This window comes from Ptychodera flava, chromosome 11, assembly GCF_041260155.1.
Source record: "Ptychodera flava strain L36383 chromosome 11, AS_Pfla_20210202, whole genome shotgun sequence".
Classification (NCBI taxonomy): Eukaryota; Metazoa; Hemichordata; class Enteropneusta; family Ptychoderidae; genus Ptychodera; species Ptychodera flava.
Window position 1 is genome coordinate 30,524,242 of NC_091938.1, and position 22,128 is coordinate 30,546,369.

Genomic DNA, 22,128 nt, shown 5'->3' on the forward strand with positions numbered 1-22,128 from the left:
CTAGTTACCAGAAACCAATATTTTGATTTTAGTAGTATATTGTTGAAGTCATGTTGTGAATAGATGTAAACAACATGTATCCGCATAAAGCCAAAGTGAGGCTTTTGAAATGAAAACAAAATGAATGAAAAGGTTCTGCACTTGTCATCTACCTATATTTCTGAGTTAATTATGTTAGTACTAAAAATGTAACTATCAACTTAGAATGGTGAAGTGATACCCCCATGTTATGTTTTTGATCTGTAAATGATAATTTTCCTTATTCCATTTCAGAGGAATTACCATTCAACCAACAAAATCAAATGACAAGGTATGAGACCTGTTGTTTTATTCATAACATTAACCAGGCAACAGTTTCAGTCCTTTCAGAGGTTTATAGAATTGACTGTATCCATGTTTCCGCATATGATAATGTCCATAAGTCTATGTGTCAAAAGCCATTGTTCAAAGGTGTCTCCATAAGGAACTTTGTAACCTGGCTTTTGTGTAAAAACTTTATACTACTTTATGAAATTTAATATCTCATTTGAAACTAAGGTATATGCAGGAAAAAATCAACAATTTCTTTCATGTTATCTATTATTATGCCTAAATGGCAGGGGTTTAAAGATTGACATTGAAAAAAAATGAAAAAAAGTGTGATAAGCAAAATTGAAATGTCTCTCATTCAAAATAGAAGAGCTTTTTTGCAGAACAAAATGGTTGTTTTGTTGTACAGTTTTTAAAAAGGACATAGTGTGAATACTTCACGCCACAAATTTGATCAAACTAGAGTGGAATTAAATTTTTTGTTGAAATGTCAGAAAGGGCAGCAAAAAGAGGCTGAGAAATCAGGTGATTTGCATAAATCTGCATAGATTTACACTACTTTCTCACCCAACTTTTTAAGTTCATCATATGACTGCTTGTCATGTTAAAAGGTGAACGCAACCGATTTGTTTCTTTGGGAACAAATTTAATGAAAATTGGATCTGCACAAAAAAACTATTTTTAGCAAAATACACTGAAAAAATATGCGTCTGATATTATAGAAAGTACTTCGAACAGATTAACAATTATCGTGATGTCAACCCATGATTTTACATCACAAAGACTGTAATTCTGCTAATTTTTTTTATTTTTCAGTCATTTTATAAATTTTGCACTGCACAAGATGATTGAACAAATTGCAATGTTTGAATTTGTAAACTCAAAGAATAAAAATCCTTTGGTCACAGATTAAATTATTTTTTGAAAAGAAATTTACTCTTAAACACTTTTAGCATATATTCTTTACACGGTCATGTATTTCAAGGAAAATATGCCTATTAAAAACAGTAATTTCTTCACTTTCAATTTCTTTTGAATACTATGACAATTATCAGCCATGAGGTTTTACAAACACAAGACCAGATAAGCGTTTTTCATCATTTCCACAGGACTCTTTGGAATATCCCTTAAAAACAGTTAAAAGTGACTTAAAATGATCACTTGGTATACATTTAATTTACAGATGCCAGGTTGTGTATTTCACATGCACTCAGGTCAGTAGGGAAGTGCGTCATTACTATTTTGGACTGTTAATTCTTATTTCTGAATTATTTAACCTTTTTTCCACACTGAACTATCTTTAGGCAGTTTATACTGTAGCTTAGAATTTTTTTTGATTGATGTATTTAATCATCTTTTGGGTTCTTTGGGTCCATATCTCACCTCATGCCCCTACATCATCAACTATTTACCAATAACTCCATGCCAACAACCAATTACCTGACCTGGCCACACATTAGAGAAGGTACAGCGTCATTGACGGTATTTTTGTAAAACATGGCTTTCTCTATACCATTGGTCTAAAACTTAAAAGCTTTGAAATTCAATCTGCTAATCCATAGGGATATCCTATTTAAGTTATGATAAAAATCAACATAGAATTTTCATAATTAAATAATTGAGAATTATTGATATTGATATTGGGATTGGGTGATGGGGTCACAACATTATAATTTTTCATTGATGGTGCCCTCAGATAATAAAAAATTGTACATGTAAGAAGTTAATATATGTACCAGTAACAAACAAATATGTTTTGTTTCACATTTCTTCACAGTGAACAGTTCAAATTGGGTGAAGGTGATACACTAGTATCAATCTATCCACTTCATCCTGAAAAATTCAAGATCTGTCGAAACAGATTTTTATTTTTGAATCCGCCGTCAGATTCAGTTCAAACAGAAATTGGTAAGTCAACAATGTCCCTCTATACTAAACGCAAGTTTCACTTGTTTCTGTTTCTCCATGAATGATTGATAGTGCAACCTTTTAGATACAATATATTTTAGATACAATGCTAGTGTTTATATGACAAGGTAGGACCTCTGAAGGGTAAACACTGTTAGGTGAAAATATTAAAGCCCCACTAGCTGTATCTTTTAGCATTATTTTTATGATATTACTTTCAAACTAAAATAAGTTTGTGAGAATGTGCTAATTTAGGTGTATGTCTACACTTATTATTAATACGCGCTAGGACTGTATGTGCAATTTTGAACAAGATTAAGATTTCATTGCGATTAAATGTGTACCCAATCATTAAATCACAGCCCCATGCAAAAAGCAAAAACCATGGATACTGTGGATCTCTGCACTGAAATCTTCAGTGACACATAAACTACATATTAGTCCAATATGAGTAGGGGTGAATGTTTTCAACTGTGACATTTTACTATATATATGTATGTTCTGTTTCCCTTGTAATAATACCAATTTTAGAAAATGGCGGGAAATAAAAATGGCAGGTAGAATTTCAATTTTCTTGTCAAATTTTCACAAAGGAATGGTTTTCTAATGCAGTAAAATCCCAAATCCCTTCAGACTATAGAATTCAGAGAAAACCAGGAGAGAATTAGAAGATATTTTGAGGTCAATAAATTTCAAGAGTTACAGCTGATGAAGATTGTGTACAGTGACCATATTAGCCTTCAAAGGCTTTGATATTATTGATCCAATGGACACTGTAGACCACACACCAGATATGCCAGCCAGATTTGCTTCATTATTTAGTAATACTAGAATATATAAATGGAAGTATGTTTTATACCAAGTTAGAATTGGAGTAAAGGAAATTCATCACAGTAATTGTTTATTACAACTTGTAAGACACAAACCATTCACATTTGACAAACAAATCACACACTTGACCAGTGTGCCCTCTAACAAAAGAGACTTCATGAAACGTCTGAGTCAATTGAAAAATTTGAGAAATTTTCTTGAGTCACAATGTATAATTTCCTATTCAACTGAAAATTTTCTTGCGTCACAGAGAATATTCATGAGTCATGGCGCGCAAAATAGTCTTAGAGGGCACACTGCACTTGACATATGTACATGCTCCCTTGCAGGAACTCTTCTCCTTGATGACAGGTTTAGTGGTCAGTTGTTTGTGAAGGGAAGCTGGGTATCAGATCTTAGTGATGATAATCTAAACACTGGTGTTGACTTTTGTGAACTTAAAATTGACAGAGACAGAAATGCTGTACCACAGCTCAGTGAAATAGACCACAAGGTATGTTAATACGGTAGAGTGTATGTTTCTCTCCCCCCTCTCTCTCTGTTATTCCCAGTGTGAGATAATCTCTTGGTACATGTATGTACAGTTGTTGTCAAGTATCTTCATCTTTCAGAATATGGGGTTCAGTTGATGCCATATTATCTTCACCTCCAGAATACAGGATATATGTGATAGAAGGAGGCGTTAAATATAGAAATAACGGGCGACGCGCTGACCATATACGTTTACTTATGGACAAGGTGAGAAGAAAGCCAAAAGTTAATGGGCAAGGCTTGCCGAGCTCGTTAATTTTGGCTTTCCTCTAGCCCGCGCCATAAATAAACGTTAATGGGCAGGGTGGAGTCTGTTATTTCCATTACATTATCAATGAACCAAAGAAAACTGTCAAAATTTGCGAAAATTTCCCAAGTGAACGACAACTGGGCCCCAGAACTGAGTAATACGCGACGCACTGTCATGCGTGCTGTAAAAATTTGGCAAATCCAGAGATGTTTTCAGAAAAAAGCATTTCATCTTCGCCCACAAGTGCTCCATTTTATTTTGTGATTGATTATGATTTACGTTTCAGCTGTAAAGTTACAATAATGTGAGTTGTTAATCTTATCATTCATATTCACTGGCATGTAAACAAACCATTTCTGTGTATTTGAGGTCAGTCATGTGGTTCAGCTCGACCAATCAAAATGTGACGGGCAGGGCATGGTAATATAATATATATCAGGGCTCGCATTAATGTGGAATTCCACTCACCGGACGCAAACTTCTTGCATTGGATGCAAGTTGCTTCTGATGCATGAGTCTCTGAGACTCGTATCATACACATATGCATCAAACATGGCCGGCTTTGCGGCGATCGATCTCTATCTCTCCTTTGATCTCATTGTTACTTTGCAGTCGGCCTGCATCTACGCTTTTGACTCCCCTTTCTTCAAAATTTGACATTTGTTGCCTGCTGACTTTCTGACAAGTAAGAAGTGGGGCTACAGCGTATGTACAGTGGTCTACTTGCTTTGATCACGTTTTGATGCATTGTCATGATTTTACGTTAATATATTTGTGTGTTTGTGAGTTTGGTTTGTGAGCTGTTGCGTTTCATAAAATGTAGGACTAACAAAAATATTTAGGGACCCCACATTTTCACCAGGGGTGAGTTCCGGGGACCCATGAATTGCCAACACTTGTGCGAACCCTGATCTATTATGAACAGTTGTTCCAAATTATCTTCACCTTTTTACACTCTTTAGGTAAGCTGTATGTGGCCTAGGGCCTTGGAGCAAAGGCGTGATCTTGCACACAGATACTACAATCTACTTGCAAATAATCCGTAAGTGTTTGAAAACTACTGTTGATTTTCAGGGATTTATTATATTAACATCTTGAAAGCTCATGGACGAATAGGTTGAACTCAAGTTTCATGAATATGCCAATAAAATGTTGAAAACTATAAGTACTGGAGACAGACCTATCACTCATGGTTTGTAGTTTTTGTGATACTAGCTATCACAGGTAGAGCTGAAGGACTTGTATACAGAAACATTCGAATCAATTTCAATATCTATCTCGAAACTGAAATACTTCTGTTTTTGCTTAGACTTTCATCATAGAAATCTTCAAGCTTTCTCTTACCAAATCAAGAACAAAATTTTGGTTCAACGTGCAAATGGTGGTGATAGAGAAACAAATTACCAAAAATTTACTGATATCTGAAATTCAAAATGGCTTCCATTCATATGATATTGATAACTCTAAGGGATAGTGTTTTCATTACAAGCTGGCAGTTGGCGAAATTTGACATCTGTAACACCATTTTCACCAGATCTGAATTTTAAAGAAATTGTAATTATTGAACAGTACTGAAATTGACAATGTCTCCACAATTTATCAAGATGGTTAAACTTAACGGCTGGTGTTTTGGCTCGACAAAACTTTATTTAAGTTGTCCACAATGTCTTTCCATGAGAGTTCAGTGGTGTTCTAGCCCTACTAGATTTGTATGTTACGTCCGGATGAAAGAAGCCCACATTTTATGAACAATGACATTAAAGGGTACATTTTGCTTGAATCAGTGAGAATTAAATAGGTTTTCTGTTATGCGTATGAGACCAAAATACTGCCTGAGGTCAATGATGTTGGGATGCCCCCAGAACAGTTATCCTGCAGAAATAAATGTCATTTTAGTACTTCTCTTTGACTCATTAGGATGTGTATTCAGTAGGATGGCTATGTAAAGCAGAAAATAAAAATTATGAGTCAGAGCAAGGTATCACCATTGGGGTTTGTTTACAGGTGTTTCACTGTAGTTCATCAGCTGTTTCAAGTTTTATGATGTTTCAGTGGTTTGAGGAAATATAAGATTAGAATTACCATTTATTTTGCTTTGTGATATTCACAGAAGAGACTGTATTCAAATTAGCAAAGTCACTGTTTTCTGGTTCAACATTGACCAAACTGAAAAAGTCATTGTTTGAACATATAGTTCCTGCTATATTCTATTACTTTTAATGTTGCAATGGTAATGTACAGCTCTAAACCCCAGTGGTTTTGTTTAGAAATCAATCCATACTGATTTTTCTTACATTATTGAATACTAAATGACCTCATACCTCTTCAACAGGTTTGAATTCTTGACTAACTAATAGCTGTTATGTTTGCCTTACAGAAACTGCCGTGATGTCAAACATGCAAGCACTTATGCAGTAACAGAGACTACAGCTGCACTGATGGCAGAGCAATTCAGAGTGTAAGTACAATTGTCATCAATGTTAAATCATTTGAAATCGGGAAAGAAAAGACAATACTTAGAAAGAGGCTAGGACTAACATATGAATTTGATTTGGTGACAAAGAGAGTTCTCTTTTGACATTCTTTTTATACTTACAGTTTTAAAGCATTTATTTTTTATACAGTTCTGTGTTTAGGGATGTGCTGTGTCATTATTTATTGTAGATTGTTGGTTTTTACTTTATATTAAGGTTGTTTGTGTCTCAAAACTGAAATACTTAAACTTTTGCTCAAATATTTCTGAAGGGAACTTTCAACCATGGCTCTCCTTCAAAATCAAGACTAAAAATTAGGGTTCACTGTGCAAATTTTGGTACCAGAGAAACAAAACACCCAGTATCTACAGATATTTGAAATTCAAAATGGCAACCATCCCTTTGTCATCTTTTTGCATGCTTTTAGTAAACAAAATTCTTGATTTTCACAAAACATACTTGTGAAAACTTTATTACTCCATAAGCTTTAAGATGAGCCCCCTCGTGTGGTAGGCCAAAAGAATATACTAAAAGTTTTGGAGTTTGAATATCTGTCCCAGAGGCACACTCTACGGTACCTTAACTTTCTTTTAGTAAATATTATGATACTTGATGTAGGGCAGATTATCTAAGTTACTGGTTCTGCCGTCTAAACTTAGGATATAAGCTTTGTTGATTAAAAATAAAGCCTTGTTTGTTTTTTCTTTTATGTAGTTTCAAAGTATTCAGTGTTTTTGCTTTAATTAAGGTAGAACGCACCTCGGGGACAGACATTGGGACTCTCAAACTTTTACAATGCTCTTCTGATATACCACATGTGGGGGTTCATTTTAAAGCTCTTGGTGGAAGAAAACTTTTCACCGGCTTAGTTTTTCGAAATTCAAAATTTTTTATTTTTCTCCATAGAGTTAACACAGGGATGGCAGCCATTTTGAATTTCTAGTATCGGTAAATCTTGGGTAATTTGTTTCTCTAGTACAAAAATTTGCACAGTGACCCCCTATTTTTATTCATGATTTTGAAAGAGAATGATTGAACGATTCCTTGAGGAAAGTTAGAGCAAAAGTTTAAGTCTTTCACTTTCGAGGTGCATATTACCTTAAGGTTTGGGAAGATTGGTAAATGGTAAGGGAATCCTTGTACTATTTCTGTTGTCCCCTAAATATGATAACATTGATATACGTTAGCAGGGTGACCTCCGGTAACAAATTATTAAACATATTTGGAGCCATGGTAAAATTTACCAAGGTACTGAACAAAAACTTAGGAAGTTTAGAGTCAGTAAGATCTACCCAATATTTCTGTTGGACTGCGTTTATAAATTTATGATGTGAGTTTGATCCATCAATGTACTTCCACAGTTCAAAGGTCATGAAGTTTTAGTAGTTCAAAGGTCATGAAGCGTAGTAGCTTGGTCTATGTGCATGTCCTTCACTGCTCAGTGCACAGAACAATTATCATTACCTAGTAATAACAAGTAAGCACATTTGTTGTCACACATGCACATTCAATATTCTGGTATTTTCTTGCACCATTGTATTGTAGGAACAATCCTGATGCTTTTCCAGTGATGGATTCCTTTGCATGGCAGGATATGCAAAATTTGCAAGATGAACTGCAGAGAAAGGTACAATTAAACATACTTATTCTATGCAACAACTTAAATAAAGTCACATTACTGCATTATGACAAATGATTACCTTGGCCGTAAAAGCTCATGTTGCAGGCTACAAGGAACACTTACAGGTGCATGACTGCCTGATTAGAATACATCAATTCCATATGACCATAAGACTTATTCAGTAATCATTGCCTATTGCTATCCAAAGAGTGCTTTGCTGCCATCACTGCCTCAGGTTTAATATTTATTATTTTGATGAAGATTTATGAGTGTAAAAATTGCTTTATAACTTACACATTCAAATATTAGTAAATAGGCATCTATATTTACATTTGATTGCTTGGAATGCAAAGTACAATGCTGTTTGAGAGTAGCCTATCACAAAAGTTGACTATGATTACCATAAAAATTGTTCAAAATTCTCTAGGAACAGGTCAAAGAGAGATGCCTCCAGCATATAATTATGTAGAATCAATGTAGATGGCAAACTTGACTTCATACAGTTGCTGAGCACAATAGATGCCAGCTCTCTAGGGTTAATAGGGAAAGGCTTTTTTTCTTTTGTTGCCTTGAATGCTTTTGTTAAGTTTATTTGTATAAAAGTTACTTGACTTCACTCCAGAACAGCATCTCACAAATGAAGTACTGGTATGTAAGCGATGCTGATATGATCTTTTAAATTTTGAGCTTTGATTTTTGAAACTTGTTTGTGATGCATAGCAGTGAAACAATGTCCATCAAAAAAATGGTATTGACCTTTGTGTTTTCCAAAAAATGTCATGCAGGTGTAAACTTTTTACAGTGACAGATTGTTTGTTGCAATTGATAAGCGACACTGTTTTACATTCTTTTGTCAAACATTGTACAATGAACAATTAGGGGCCGTCGATAATAAAAGCTGACACATGACAAATGTACATTTTTTTGTAATTCTTTCATTTAGGGAGAGGGGTTAAAAGCTCATTCATTTTGTGTGCGTCAAAATTGCATAAGGATTTTTGTCTATTGTTTTCTAAACCATGACCACTTGAGCTTGTGGGAAAAATGCAAAGCTGAATTTACTGCAGGATTGTGGAGTGAAAAGAAGAGTTCAAACATGAATTAAAAAAGAAAGGCTGTCGCAATTTTATTTTTGAATTGAAATTGATACACTTTTCTGTATAGAGCTGCACATTGCAGTGACAAGTGCAGTACGCGGTGCCATTAACCGACATTTTGTACATTTTGACATATCAAACGCAATACTACCTCCACGTTCATCGAGAACAGAATGACCACAAAATACCAAGACAAAAAAGACAACGAAAAGACATATTAAAATGTGAAATAAAAACTTTAAAGCTGTTTCAACGTGAAACATATACATGAAACATTTTCCTACATGCGAAATACATTAAAATGTTCTGTGTCTTAAAAAGTGAAATTACTAAAGTGGAGTTTATTGGTCCCTGCAGATGAAGACCGGCGGGGACTTATAGATTGGGTCCCGTCCGTCCGTCCGTCCGTCCGTCCGTCCGTCCTCAGCCGTTTCTCAGACACTGCTGAACTTATTTTGTTCAAACTTGGCACAAAGGCATAGCACTAAGACCTACAGATGCACATCGATTTATTTTGCGATATGATTCAATATGGCGGCAAGGTGGCCATATTTTTGCGATTTTTCATGTCTTTGAACCATAACTCAAACATCCTTGAACCGGTTCTGTTCAAACTTGGCACAAAGGCATAACACTATGGCCTACATATGCATGTAGATTTATGTTGCGATACGATCCAATATGGGCGTGAGGCGGCCATTTTGTTTGCGATTTTTGTGTCTTTGAACCATAACTCAAACATCCTTGAACCGATTCTGTTCAAACTTGGCACAAAGGCAAAGCACTATGACCTACAGATGCACATTGATTTATTTTGCGGTACGATCCAATATGGCCGCAAAGTGGCCATATTTTTGCGATTTTTCATGTCGTTGAACCATAACTCAAACATCCTTGAACCGATTCTGTTCAAACTTGGCACAAAGGCATAACACTATAGCCTACATATGCATGTTGAATTATATTGCGATACAATCCAATATGGGCGTGAGGTGGCCATTTTGTTTGCGATTTTTCGTGTCTTTGAACCATAACTCAAACATCCTTGAACCTATTCTGTTCAAACTTGGCACAAAGACATAGCACTATGACCTACAGATGCACATCGATTTATTTTGCGATACAATCCAATATGGCCGCAAGGTGGCCATATTTTTGCGATTTTTCATGTCTTTGAACCATAACTCAAACATCCTTCACCCGATTATGTTCAAACTTGGCACAAAGGCATAACACTATGGCCTACATATGCATGTCCAGTGTTTCCGCTGCCCGCTCGCCAAATCGCAAATGCGAGAAAAAAGTAGCGTTTGGCGAGAAGATTTTGGCAGAAGTTAGCCAAACTTGCGAATCGAAAATTTCACTATGACGTCATCACTTTGTCCGCGCGCACATGTCCTGCATTCAACTTGAGACGTAATACTTTATACGTATCTCTGTGCATCCCCGACCTTTAATGCGTCAGGAGATCCTATTTGTAACACATACAGTATGAATAAAATTGTAACGAAATAACTCACAAATCAATAGTACCGCATGTATATCATGACTAGTTGACTAAAATGTTGCGAAGTTTTGGGTTTGACTACGCGCAATGTGTGCCTACAGCTCAGATAACTCTGTGCAGTGACAGCCATGTCATCGTCAACACTGAATTTAATTGAAGGATCGTAGTGACGGTGAAACTAAGCAAAACGACAAACTTTCCTTTTTGACTTTGGCTGCTCCACCAATATGGGGGGAACCACCCCTACAACATACTCTAAGTGCAAGTAAAGCTATGAAATGGAAAGAAAAATTATGATCAATGTAGGAAAGTCGACCGTGAATTTGGAAAGGAAGGTAGCGGCATGCATGGTCAAAAGCATACGCATGGCATTTTTTAGAACGTAGAGCGAGTATAGTAAGGCACTCCTGAATAGCGAAAATGTTCGTGGTGTATTGCTGCCAACAAGAAAATACCTTTACTGGCGTTAGAAACTTGTGTGAATTGGCTTCCTTAAATATAAATTCGCGACAATTATCAGTGTATCACGGACCGTGATGTATTGTGACGTGACATCGTATACAGACTTTCAGAGAAGCGCTCGCTCGTCCACCGAGTCGGCCTTATAGTTCCGCGTTCACATCCTGCAAATAAATACGCAAGTCTTGTCGCAATATTTGAGCATTTAACTTGATCGTCAGTGAAACACCAGATATGAACTGAAAATGCTCACGTGTTTCATTATATATTGCATTTATGTGCAAGTTTGAACCTTTGCTACATGCTTTGCTACATTTAAAGTGTTATGATCAACACAATGAATTTCACCACAGATCAATTCTAAAGGTCATTAAGTATTCAAATATGTAATTAGCTGAAATAAAAATAATTAATTTCTTTGAGTACTGTCATTGTATCACAATATAGCATGTGTAATTACCTTTGGTCAAGTCCTTCAAGCTCTATATGCCAAACCGTGAAAGCTTGTTAGCTATTTATGCAAATTATGAATTAGCTGACATGAAAATGCAAAATGACTTTCAATACTGTTATAACCTGGTATATGATCAATGTACACAGCATGTTTCGCCAAATTTTATCAAGTAAATGCCAGTATATATCCCTAATTTGGAAGGTTCATTAAATATGCATATGGGAATTGGCTGAAAAAATGTCAAATGACTTTCAATAATCTTGTATCATAGTATCTTTAATGTACATAGCAAGTTTTGCCAACTTTGGTCAAGTCAAAACAGATAAATATCGCTAATAAATGCGGGATATCGGACCGCAGGCGGGCGAAGATTGCATTATAAGCGCGCCAACCCAAACTCACTGCATGGACATCACATTTACGAAATCGAAGTCCAAAGTCAACTACGTCATTGTTAGAATAAGAGAGGTTTTCCATCACACGGGAGCATACCACCACAAATTTTGCACAGATGGCGTTGCACTGGCATTGAAAAAGGGTGCATGGGAGCATGGGAACGCGGGCAGTTTCCCTCGCTATGGGTAGGAAATGCATTGAGCAAGACACACTTCCGGGTTCGCAAAAAAACGAGGATCCCATTTACGGGGCGCTCAAATATAACTATTTGCTGTGATACATAGCAGAGGCGTATATGTTTGTGATGCTGAGAATAACATCAGTAAATAAATGACGGGTTTTAAAAGTTGACGTTTTTTGTGATGAAACAGACTTCTGAAGGTAGCTCGCTTGGGGAACACGTCATCCCGGCCGCTGTCCGCTTTGACCCCAGTAATTCACACTGGTTTTGGTCGGCCTCAGGTACCCAAGTCACTTCGACCCCGTCACACTTTTGCCTACATGTCCACGGAGACGATTCAACATGTTCCACAACAAAGCCAAGACAAAAATTGAAAATATCAATAAAATGGCTTCACAAAGGCTGAAATACACGATACTCGTGAAGTATGAAGTTTATGAAATGAAATCAAAATTGACAACACAAGTGTTTGTCTCGGGTAATACCACTTGAAGTTGAACTATTCTACAGACTGTTTTTTCCATACAGTGCAGTATTTGTCAGTGACAAATTAATCTTTGCAATACATTTTTTTGCGATGAGCTGGAAATTTGATTAATATCAGGTTAATGTACATAAATATTCCGTTATTTACTGGGACACGTTTATTTTCTCGATCCGCTATCTGCGGACTACGTGCTGAAGTACATTGACTGTTCATGTCAACGATCGCTCCCTCTGCAGAGTTTCTGTATCCCGTTCAACAACGCTGTACCTCGATCACACGATAGTGACGCTATGTAGCTGTGCAGTATTGAAACTTATCATAAAATGGCCACCTCGTCTAACAGTAACACGTATTGTCGGGATTATCGTACGGAAAAAAGACTGCAAAAGTAAGACTTATGAATCTTCATCAGAATTGAACACATCATGATTGTACACGAGTATCAACCGTGAATGCACGTTGAGCTCGGCAGTTACACAAGCATGGTACGCCACATGCATAGCCCTACGAGTATGGCGACAGTGTCCGGCTTTGGCTACGCCGGGGGCTACGCCGCCTACCGGAGGTGGGAGGCGGCGTAGCCAAAGCCGGACACTCTCGCCATACTCGTAGGGCTAGCTACATGCACTGCCGCGATGCCGATCGTATGCATTCCAAGGCCTATCCCGGAATTTGTTTCACAAACAACCTCAAAAGAGAGCAAACATACTTCTATGGACAATGACGAATACGTTTCTTGGCGAAGCAAAATCAAAACAGTGCAGAAGTACATGAAGTAGGTCATGGCCTTGGACTCTGTGCACGAACCTGATTGGACACTTCAATACCTTTGACCCAAAGTTATTATTCATCAGCACTTCCATGCCATGAGTCTAGGTAGAGAACGTATTAGCCCTGCGTACGATGCTGTGTGTTCCGCTACAGCTAATAGCCCCGCTCACCACAGCCCTGCAAAGACCCGTACGTAGAGTTGGTGACTTCAAATCCATTTTTGGACTTGACGTAAAAAGCCAAATTACTGCCGAAATTCAGCGTTCTTGGGCCCAAGTCGTATCCCTGCCTACCTCAGCTACTCGATCGCTTCCAAAAATGCCAGTCTTTTATTCTTTTTTCGTAAATAACCGTCGATGTCGGCAACTCTCTCGCTAGCCCTGCGTACGTACGCAGTGTACGCTGTGTGTTAGGAACGCACACAGGGAATGCACAGCGTACACTGCGTACGTACGCAGGGCTAGCGAGAGAGTTGCCGACATCGACGAGACTGGCATTTTTGGAAGCGATCGAGTAGCTGAGGTAGGCAGGGATACGACTTGGGCCCAAGAACGCTGAATTTCGGCAGTAATTTGGCTTTTTACGTCAAGTCCAAAAATGGATTTGAAGTCACCAACTCTACGTACGGGTCTTTGCAGGGCTGTGGTGAGCGGGGCTATTAGCTGTAGCGGAACACACAGCATCGTACGCAGGGCTAAGAACGTATGTACTCATTTCTGGCGATCGAGCAGCGAGGGAAACAATCAATTACCAAGGATAAAGCTAATTTGCTAAACGATATTTTATCTTGAATAGTGAGTTGAATGAGTAATAAAATATCATATTTTTAATGTTCAATACGAGGTTGAAACACGGAGGGACCGTGGTTGAAACCAGAGCAACCAACCTGGACAAGCACATTTTACAGCGCCCTCAAACAGTCGATTGTTTTCACTTGTCATACGCGGCGTAACAGAAAAATTAAAACTTTCATAACTTCATTAATATCCAAGCCACGCCCACCAAAACCTTTTCAGTTCTAGCCATTTGAATTCTGAAGATGTCTACCAAATTTGACTGAAATACGTTCAGCCGTTTTTGAGATAATGGACCAACAGACAGACAGACAGACAGACAGACAGACAGACACACACACAGACACACAGACAGACAGACATCGCTGCGACATATGCCCACGTGTATGAACACGTGAGCAAAAAATGATGTTTCTACATATCAAAAGGGTATATATTTGATATTTTACGGTTCTGTTTACATAATAGACGTGAACATTTGGATTTATGATCCGTGATTTCCGCGATTGAGATCCATGGCATGATTGAAGCTGGCTGTGCATGTGAATACACACTGACGTCTTTGATGATGACCCCTGACCCAAGCGCCATTGACACGCTGTGCGCTGTCTGAGCTTCGCTTGCTAAACTTCAAGCGTAAAGCAAATGTATTGGGAGTCTAAAAAATGCACATATTTCTTAAGTCTGAGAGTATTTTACTTTCGAACTGCTACGAGAATGGATATCTGATTCGTTTGAAAAAACTAGTATGCTGAATCAGGTTTCGTGCCGTTGTCTGTAGCGATATGTACAGTATCACACGATAGCGGCCCCACGATAGCTATTTCAGGTTTGTTACTGAATATAGTTGCATACGCCTAACTTTGGACAAGTGTCGCTTGGAATTCGGACAAATTTTATGTTGTATGTGTGGCTGATGTTGGCACCTTGTAATCTGAACCATAAATTGGTGTTACTTTTAGTATCCATAGTAGCACTAACAGGGTTTCAGTCTTACGGAAAATGCAGACAAATATTTATTTTTGCATATTAATGAGAAAGAAATGACGTCATTTGTGATCAGTGATATCGGCTTGGCTAATTGAACATCTGGTTTGGTGAATAATTTTTTAGGGCTTCTAGCCAAATTTGCTACAAGATTTTGGAACCCAGGGGAAACACTGATGTCGAATTATATTGTGATACGATCCAATATGGGCGTGAGGTGGCCATTTTGTTTGCAATTTTTCGTGTCTTTGAACCATAACTAAAACATCCTTGAACCGATTCTGTTCAAACTTGGCACAAAGGCATAACACTATGGCCTATATATGCATATCAATTTATTTCGCGATTTGATCCAATATGGGCATGAGACGGCCACTTGGTTTGCAATTTTTCGTGTCTTTGAACCATTCACTTAAACATCCTTGAACCGATTCTGTTCAAACTTAGCACAAATGCATAACACTATGGCCTACATATGCATGTCGAATTGTATTGCGATATGATCCAATATGGGCATGAGGCGGCCATTTCGTTGCGATTTTTTCATGTCTTTGAACCATAACTCAAACATCCTTGAACCGATTTTGTTCAAACATGGCACAAAGACAAAGCACTATGGCCTACATATGCATGTATCAATTAACCTTGCGATAGGAGCCAATATGGCTGCAGAACTGCCATTTTGTTGGAATTTTGCATGTCTTTGAAGCTTAATTCAAAGGTTATTACACCGGTTTTGTCCAAACTTGACACAAAGATCATGCACTATGGCATACATATACATGTCAATATACTTCGTGACATGTTCCAATATGGTTGCCAGATTGTCATTTTTTCCGAATATCGCTGCCAGATGGTCATTTTTGGATTTCTTCATGTCTTTGAGGCTTAATCATATGCAAATATCATTTATCCAATGTTGTTGAGACTTGGTACAAAGATAAAGTACTATGGCATACATATGCATGTCTACTGATTTTGTGCTATGATCCATATGGTCAATAGACAGCCATTTGATTTCAATTTTGGTGTGATTTTTTTATGTCTTTGAAACATAAACATAGGTCACTGTCCTTCGATGGACTGATTTTGTTTAAAGGTGATATGGCTGCATTCTTGTGCACATTAATTTGTTTCATTATATGATCCGAAATGGCTGATTACAACAACATACCCGATCCCATACCATTTCTAAAATTCCACCAAACCATGTGTATAGTATGTGCCATCATGACACTAGAGGCAGTGAGGGCATCATTATGTGTGATGAAATCAAAAGTTCCTTCAATGGTCATTGCCGGCAGAGATGGGTCAATTTTATTGAACGTTCCTCAGATTACTTTATTATGCAAGTCACAGGCCTGATGCACCCGTTGCATCAATGTCATTCCACAGCTACCTAGACACCAAAGATTACCGGTATAACAAAATGGATAAGGGGGACTGTGTCATCAACAATGACTTTTTTTTCATGTCCAGGGAGTAATAGCTCAAACAGGCTCTTCGAATGTAATTGTTCATACACAGTACAAGGATAACACATTATGACTTTCAAATGCATGCAAAATTTCATAGGTGGGGAATTTCTGAGAATTTTAATTTTAAAAACCACAGTAGCTGGAACTTTTGAACCTTTTTGCAAATACTTATAATGGAAACCAAGTGAGATTCTAGTGAAACTGAATTAAATGTTGATTAACGAGGATCTAATTCTAAACACTGTTGAATTTTTGTCCATTCACTAATTCATTTGACATTCTTTGGCACAAGGAATTGACAAAGTTTACACACCAAGGTCGATCATTAGGTGATTCTTCATGATTCAGTATGATTATTTATATGAATATGTCACGATGTGTAACAAAAATAGTGAAAAGTTCAGTTACTGTCCCTTTAATGATTGAACTCCCCAGAAAGAAGAACTGCGTCATTTATGGACAGTTGCTCAGATAACATAAGTTTGCAACTCACAGGCCTGATGCCAATTGCATCAATGCAAGGTTCTCCATGAGGGGATTTAGACGGGTGGGCCACCCCTGTAGTTTTGAAGAAATCTATTCATATGTTAAAAGCCCAACAAAAGAATACATTACCACAACAAAAGAATATGTAAATGATGCATTGTTTTGCAAATTAGCCGCCCCTGGTGATTTCTGAGCTGTGGAGAACACTGAATGTAATTCCACAGCTTTCTAGACACCAAAGATTATAACAACATAGACAAGCGGGGACTGTGTCATCAACGATGACTTGTTAATTAATGTGCACTTCCGGTATTTTTCTGTGGACGTGCCGATTGAAGAGGTGCATGTGAGTTTGTCAGAAACGGCATCATAATATGAAATTGATTTAGCATAAGAACTTTCGTTTTGAGGAGGGAGGGAGGGGATTTCAAGTAAAAGGAAGGAATTACGTTTCTTGTGCGTCAGCTTTTATTATCAACGGTCCCTCAGAAGTAGGTGAAGTAAAACGGCATCCTAAATAGTTTGGTGACAAGTCATACATCTAGAACAAGCCATTTTTTTTATCATAGGTAGTCATTGGGTTCATATTGACATTATGATAATGAGAATATTTTAAAGGCATTTTTAAAACTTAATAGTTTTCCTAAATCTTTTTTATTTTGTTCTCAGGTTGTATCTTGCAATCAAGCTTTGTTAGGCCTTCTTCACAAGTCAGGAAGATACAGCACTTTGGAGGAAGCAAGAGCTGCCATGAAAGCCAAGAAATCAGATGTCAAGCCCTTCTCAACACTTTCAGCTATAGAACGAGTATTATCGAGCATGCAGTAAAGTTGGCAAATCTCATAGATCCAAAACTTAAAATATCAATGATAGATATCATCAACACTCCAGATGAAGAGGTAAACAATATGTTTATTGCCATCAGTCTGTCGTTATATTCTTTCTTTGGACACTCGTCATCAATGATGTGGAAGTTTAATGGCCTGCTGGAAAGATTAACAATATCATAATTGGTGTCAATATAGACAGATAGGATGTAACCTTTGTCAAGGTTGTAAAGTTCAAGGGCCAGACTGTAATAGGGAATTTAAAGGGACAAAATCAGCCATTTTTCATGAATTTTGTTTGATGCAAGATACTACTCATATTGTTTGACATGTTGAAAGATACTGAATGAATGGGTAACCATGCATATATTCAACCCCGGTTTCAGACAAATTAACTGAAGCCATCGCAAAAATGAATTAATGGTCATGACCATTCATTCATTTTCGTGATGGTTTCATGTATCTTGTCCAAAACCGGGGTCGAATATATGCATGGTCACCCATTCATTCAGTATCTTTCAACATGTCAAACAATATAAGTAGTATCTCGTATCAAAAAAAAATTCATGAAAAATGGCTAACTTTTGTTCTTTTAAACCAAAGAATAAAAAGTATAGTATCTACAATTGTGAACAGTTTTAAGTACTGTGAAGTAATGCATGCTTCCTATTTTTAAGGAAAATGGAAGATGAAATATTGAAATTCCATGGAATATTTGTCTGAAAGTCAAATATCCAAAGCCCATCATAATGTCAATTGTCAGTAATGTCAGATCATGCTGCAATGTTTTGCTAACTGTCCACTTAGCAAATTTGCAAGGCAACGCCAGAGAGAGTACAGTGTATTATACATATTCAAAAGTAAGGAAGGCAATTTCTCTATAAATTCATACATATAATCTTTGCCCATAGGTTTCATCAATATTTACATTTTACCGTAGTCTTTTAATTAAACCAATGTATCTACATTTCAACAGAAACCGACTTTCCAAGGCGAAAGAATTGAGATTCCCATGTGGATGTTAGATGAAGAAACAACTCACAAATCAGGGCTCCTGTGTACACCAGCAACTGGTAAATGCATGTGCCGGGAAATTCGAATATGCAATGCTCTTCTCAATCTGAGACGAGATTTCATCGAGAGCAAGCCAACAAAACATGCAAGGGAGCCACAGCTTGAACAAATCTTCATGAAAATTCTCTCAAGGTCCCTCATTAAAGAGTGTGAGAGAGCTCCAAAACACATAGTGCCGGAAAAGTCAATCAAAGTGCCATACATGCCAGCTGTAAAGAAACTCAAGAGTCCTTAAGCCGAGAAATTGAACGAATGAAAGTATGTAATAATAGCTTGTAGCTTGCACATATTCAGTGCTTCTTTTTGACAGTCAGTTGTGTTATGCAACAGTCAATTGAGTTCCCAAGAGGGGAGGACACCGCAACATTGCACTTTTATATGATATCCGATATTTACGGCTACTAGACTCTACAATATCGAACTTAGATTGAATCGTGAGGTGGTGAAATCTCCGATATATATCGGATATTTACTTGCAATTTGACAGAATCTAGTATCGTCTAGTATCAATGCTAGAGTCAGTCCTTGGAAGTCGGGCTTGGCCAGAACTGTAAGGTGGTGAAATCTCCGATATATATCGGATATTTACTTGCGATTTGACTGAATCTAGTATCGTCTAGTATCGACAATAGAGTCAGTCCTTGATAGTCGGGCTTGGCCAGAACTGTGAGGTGGTGAAATCTCCGATATATATCGGATATTTACTTGCGATTTGACAGAATCTAGTATCGTCTAGTATCGATGCTAGAGTCAGTCCTTGGAAGTGGGGTTTGGCCAGAACTGTAAGGTGGTGAAATCTCCGATATATATCGGATATTTACTTGCGATTTGACTGAATCTAGTACTGTCTAGTATCGATGCTAGAGTCAGTCCTTGGAAGTCGGACTTGGCCAGAACTGTGAGGTGGTGAAATCTGCGATTTGACAGAATCTAGTATCGTCTAGTATCAATGCTAGAGTCAGTCCTTGGAAGTCGGGCTTGGCCAGAACTGTAAGGTGGTGAAATCTCCGATATATATCGGATATTTACTTGCCATTTGACTGAATCTAGTATCGTCTAGTATCGACGATAGAGTCAGTCCTTGTTAGTCGGGCTTGGCCAGAACTGTGAGGTGGTGAAATCTCCGATATATATCGGATATTTACTTGCGATTTGACAGAATCTAGTATCATCTTGTATCGATGCTAGAGTCAGTCCTTGGAAGTGGGGTTTGGCCAGAACTGTAAGGTGGTGAAATCTCCGATATATATCGGATATTTACTTGCCATTTGACTGAATCTAGTACCGTCTAGTATCGATGCTAGAGTCAGTCCTTGGAAGTCGGACTCGGCCAGAACTGTGAGGTGGTGAAATCTCCGATATATATCGGATATTTACTTGCGATTTGACAGAATCTAGTATCGTCTAGTATCAATGCTAGAGTCAGTCCTTGGAAGTCGGGCTTGGCCAGAACTGTAAGGTGGTGAAATCTCCGATATATATCGGATATTTACTTGCGATTTGACAGAATCTAGTATCGTCTAGTATCAATGCTAGAGTCAGTCCTTGGAAGTCGGGCTTGGCCAGAACTGTAAGGTGGTGAAATCTCCGATATATATCGGATATTTACTTGCGATTTGACTGAATCTAGTATCGTCTAGTATCGACGATAGAGTCAGTCCTTGGTAGTTGGGCTTGGCCAGAACTGTGAGGTGGTGAAATCTCCGATATATATCGGATATTTACTTGCGATTTGACAGAATCTAGTATCGTCTAGTATCGATGCTAGAGTCAGTCCTTGGAAGTCGGGTTTGACCAGAACTGTAAGGTGGTGAAATCTCCGATATATATCGGATATTTACTTGCGATTTGACTGAATCTATTACCGTCTAGTATCGATGCTAGAGTCAGTCCTTGGAAGTCGGACTTGGCCAGAACTGTGAGGTGGTGAAATCTCCAATATATATCGGATATTTTCTTGCGATTTGACAGAATCTAGTATCGTCTAGTATCAATGCTAGAGTCAGTCCTTGGAAGTCGGGCTTGGCCAGAAGTCGGGCTTGGCCAGAACTCTGAGGTGGTGAAATATCCGATATATATCGGATATTTACTTGCGATTTGACGGAATCTAGTATCGTCTAGTGTCGATGCTAGAGTCAGTCCTTGGTAGTCGGGTTTGGCCAGAACTGTGAGGTGGTGAAATCTCCGATATATATCGGATATGTACTTGCGATTTGACGGAATCTAGTATCGTCTAGTATCGATGCTAGAGTCAGTCCTTGGAAGTCGGGCTTGGCCAGAACTGTAAGGTGGTGAAATCTCCGATATAAATCGGATATTTACTTGCGATTTGACAGAATCTAGTATCGTCTAGTATCGATGCTAGAGTCAGTCCTTGGAAGTCGGGCTTGGCCAGAACTGTGAGGTGGTGAAATCTCCGATATATATCAGATATTTACTTGCGATTTGACAGAATCTAGTATCGTCTAGTATCGATGCTAGAGTCAGTCCTTGGAAGTCGGGTTGGCCAGAACTGTGAGGTGGTGAAATCTCCGATATATATCGGATATTTACTTGCGCTTTGACTGAATCTAGTATCGTCTTGTAGCGATGCTAGAGTCAGTCCTTGGAAGTCAGGCTTGGCCAGAACTGTGAGGTGGTGAAATCTCCGATATATATCGGATATTTACTTGCGATTTGACAGAATCTAGTATCGTCTAGTATCGAAGCTAGAGTCAGTCCTTGGAAATCAGGTTTGGCCAGAACTGTGAGGTGGTGAAATCTCCGATATATATCGCATATTAACGCGCGATTTGACAGAATCTAGTATCTTCTAGTATCGATATTAGAGTCCCGAAATCGCCAATAAATATTGGGTAAATATCAGAGATTTCACAGATTCGGCGAGCCGAGGCACAAGGCAAGTCATTCTAGTATCGTCTAGTATCGATATTAGAGTCCCCAAATTGCCGAAAAATATCGGGTAAATATCGGAGATTTCACAGATCCGCTGTGCCAAGGTAAGGGGCAAGTCTTTCTAGTATCGTCTAGTATCGATATTAGAGTCCCGAAAGCGCCGAAAAATATCGGGTAAATATCAGAGATTTCACAGATCTGGCGTGCTGAGACACGAGGCAAGTCATTCTCGTATCGTCTAGTAGTCATTCTAGTATCGTCCAGTATCGGGTTTGGCCAGAACTGTAAGGTGGTGAAATCTCCGATATATA

The 22,128-nt window shown here is 38.0% G+C and overlaps 1 protein-coding gene across 2 annotated transcripts in view; it reads left to right on the forward strand.

Annotated features, from left to right (window-relative positions):
• The window catches only part of LOC139144069 (uncharacterized), a 72,278-nt gene that overhangs the window by 27,807 nt on the left and 22,343 nt on the right, over positions 1 to 22,128 (forward strand). For both annotated transcript variants that reach the window (XM_070714720.1, XM_070714721.1), the window contains exons 4-11: positions 274 to 310; positions 2,087 to 2,217; positions 3,378 to 3,541; positions 4,792 to 4,871; positions 6,207 to 6,287; positions 7,849 to 7,930; positions 17,691 to 17,920; positions 18,825 to 19,180. In XM_070714720.1, coding sequence (XP_070570821.1) covers positions 274 to 310; positions 2,087 to 2,217; positions 3,378 to 3,541; positions 4,792 to 4,871; positions 6,207 to 6,287; positions 7,849 to 7,930; positions 17,691 to 17,849 — 734 coding nt within the window. In that variant the 3' untranslated portion in view covers positions 17,850 to 17,920; positions 18,825 to 19,180. The remainder of the gene's footprint in view (positions 1 to 273; positions 311 to 2,086; positions 2,218 to 3,377; positions 3,542 to 4,791; positions 4,872 to 6,206; positions 6,288 to 7,848; positions 7,931 to 17,690; positions 17,921 to 18,824; positions 19,181 to 22,128) is intronic.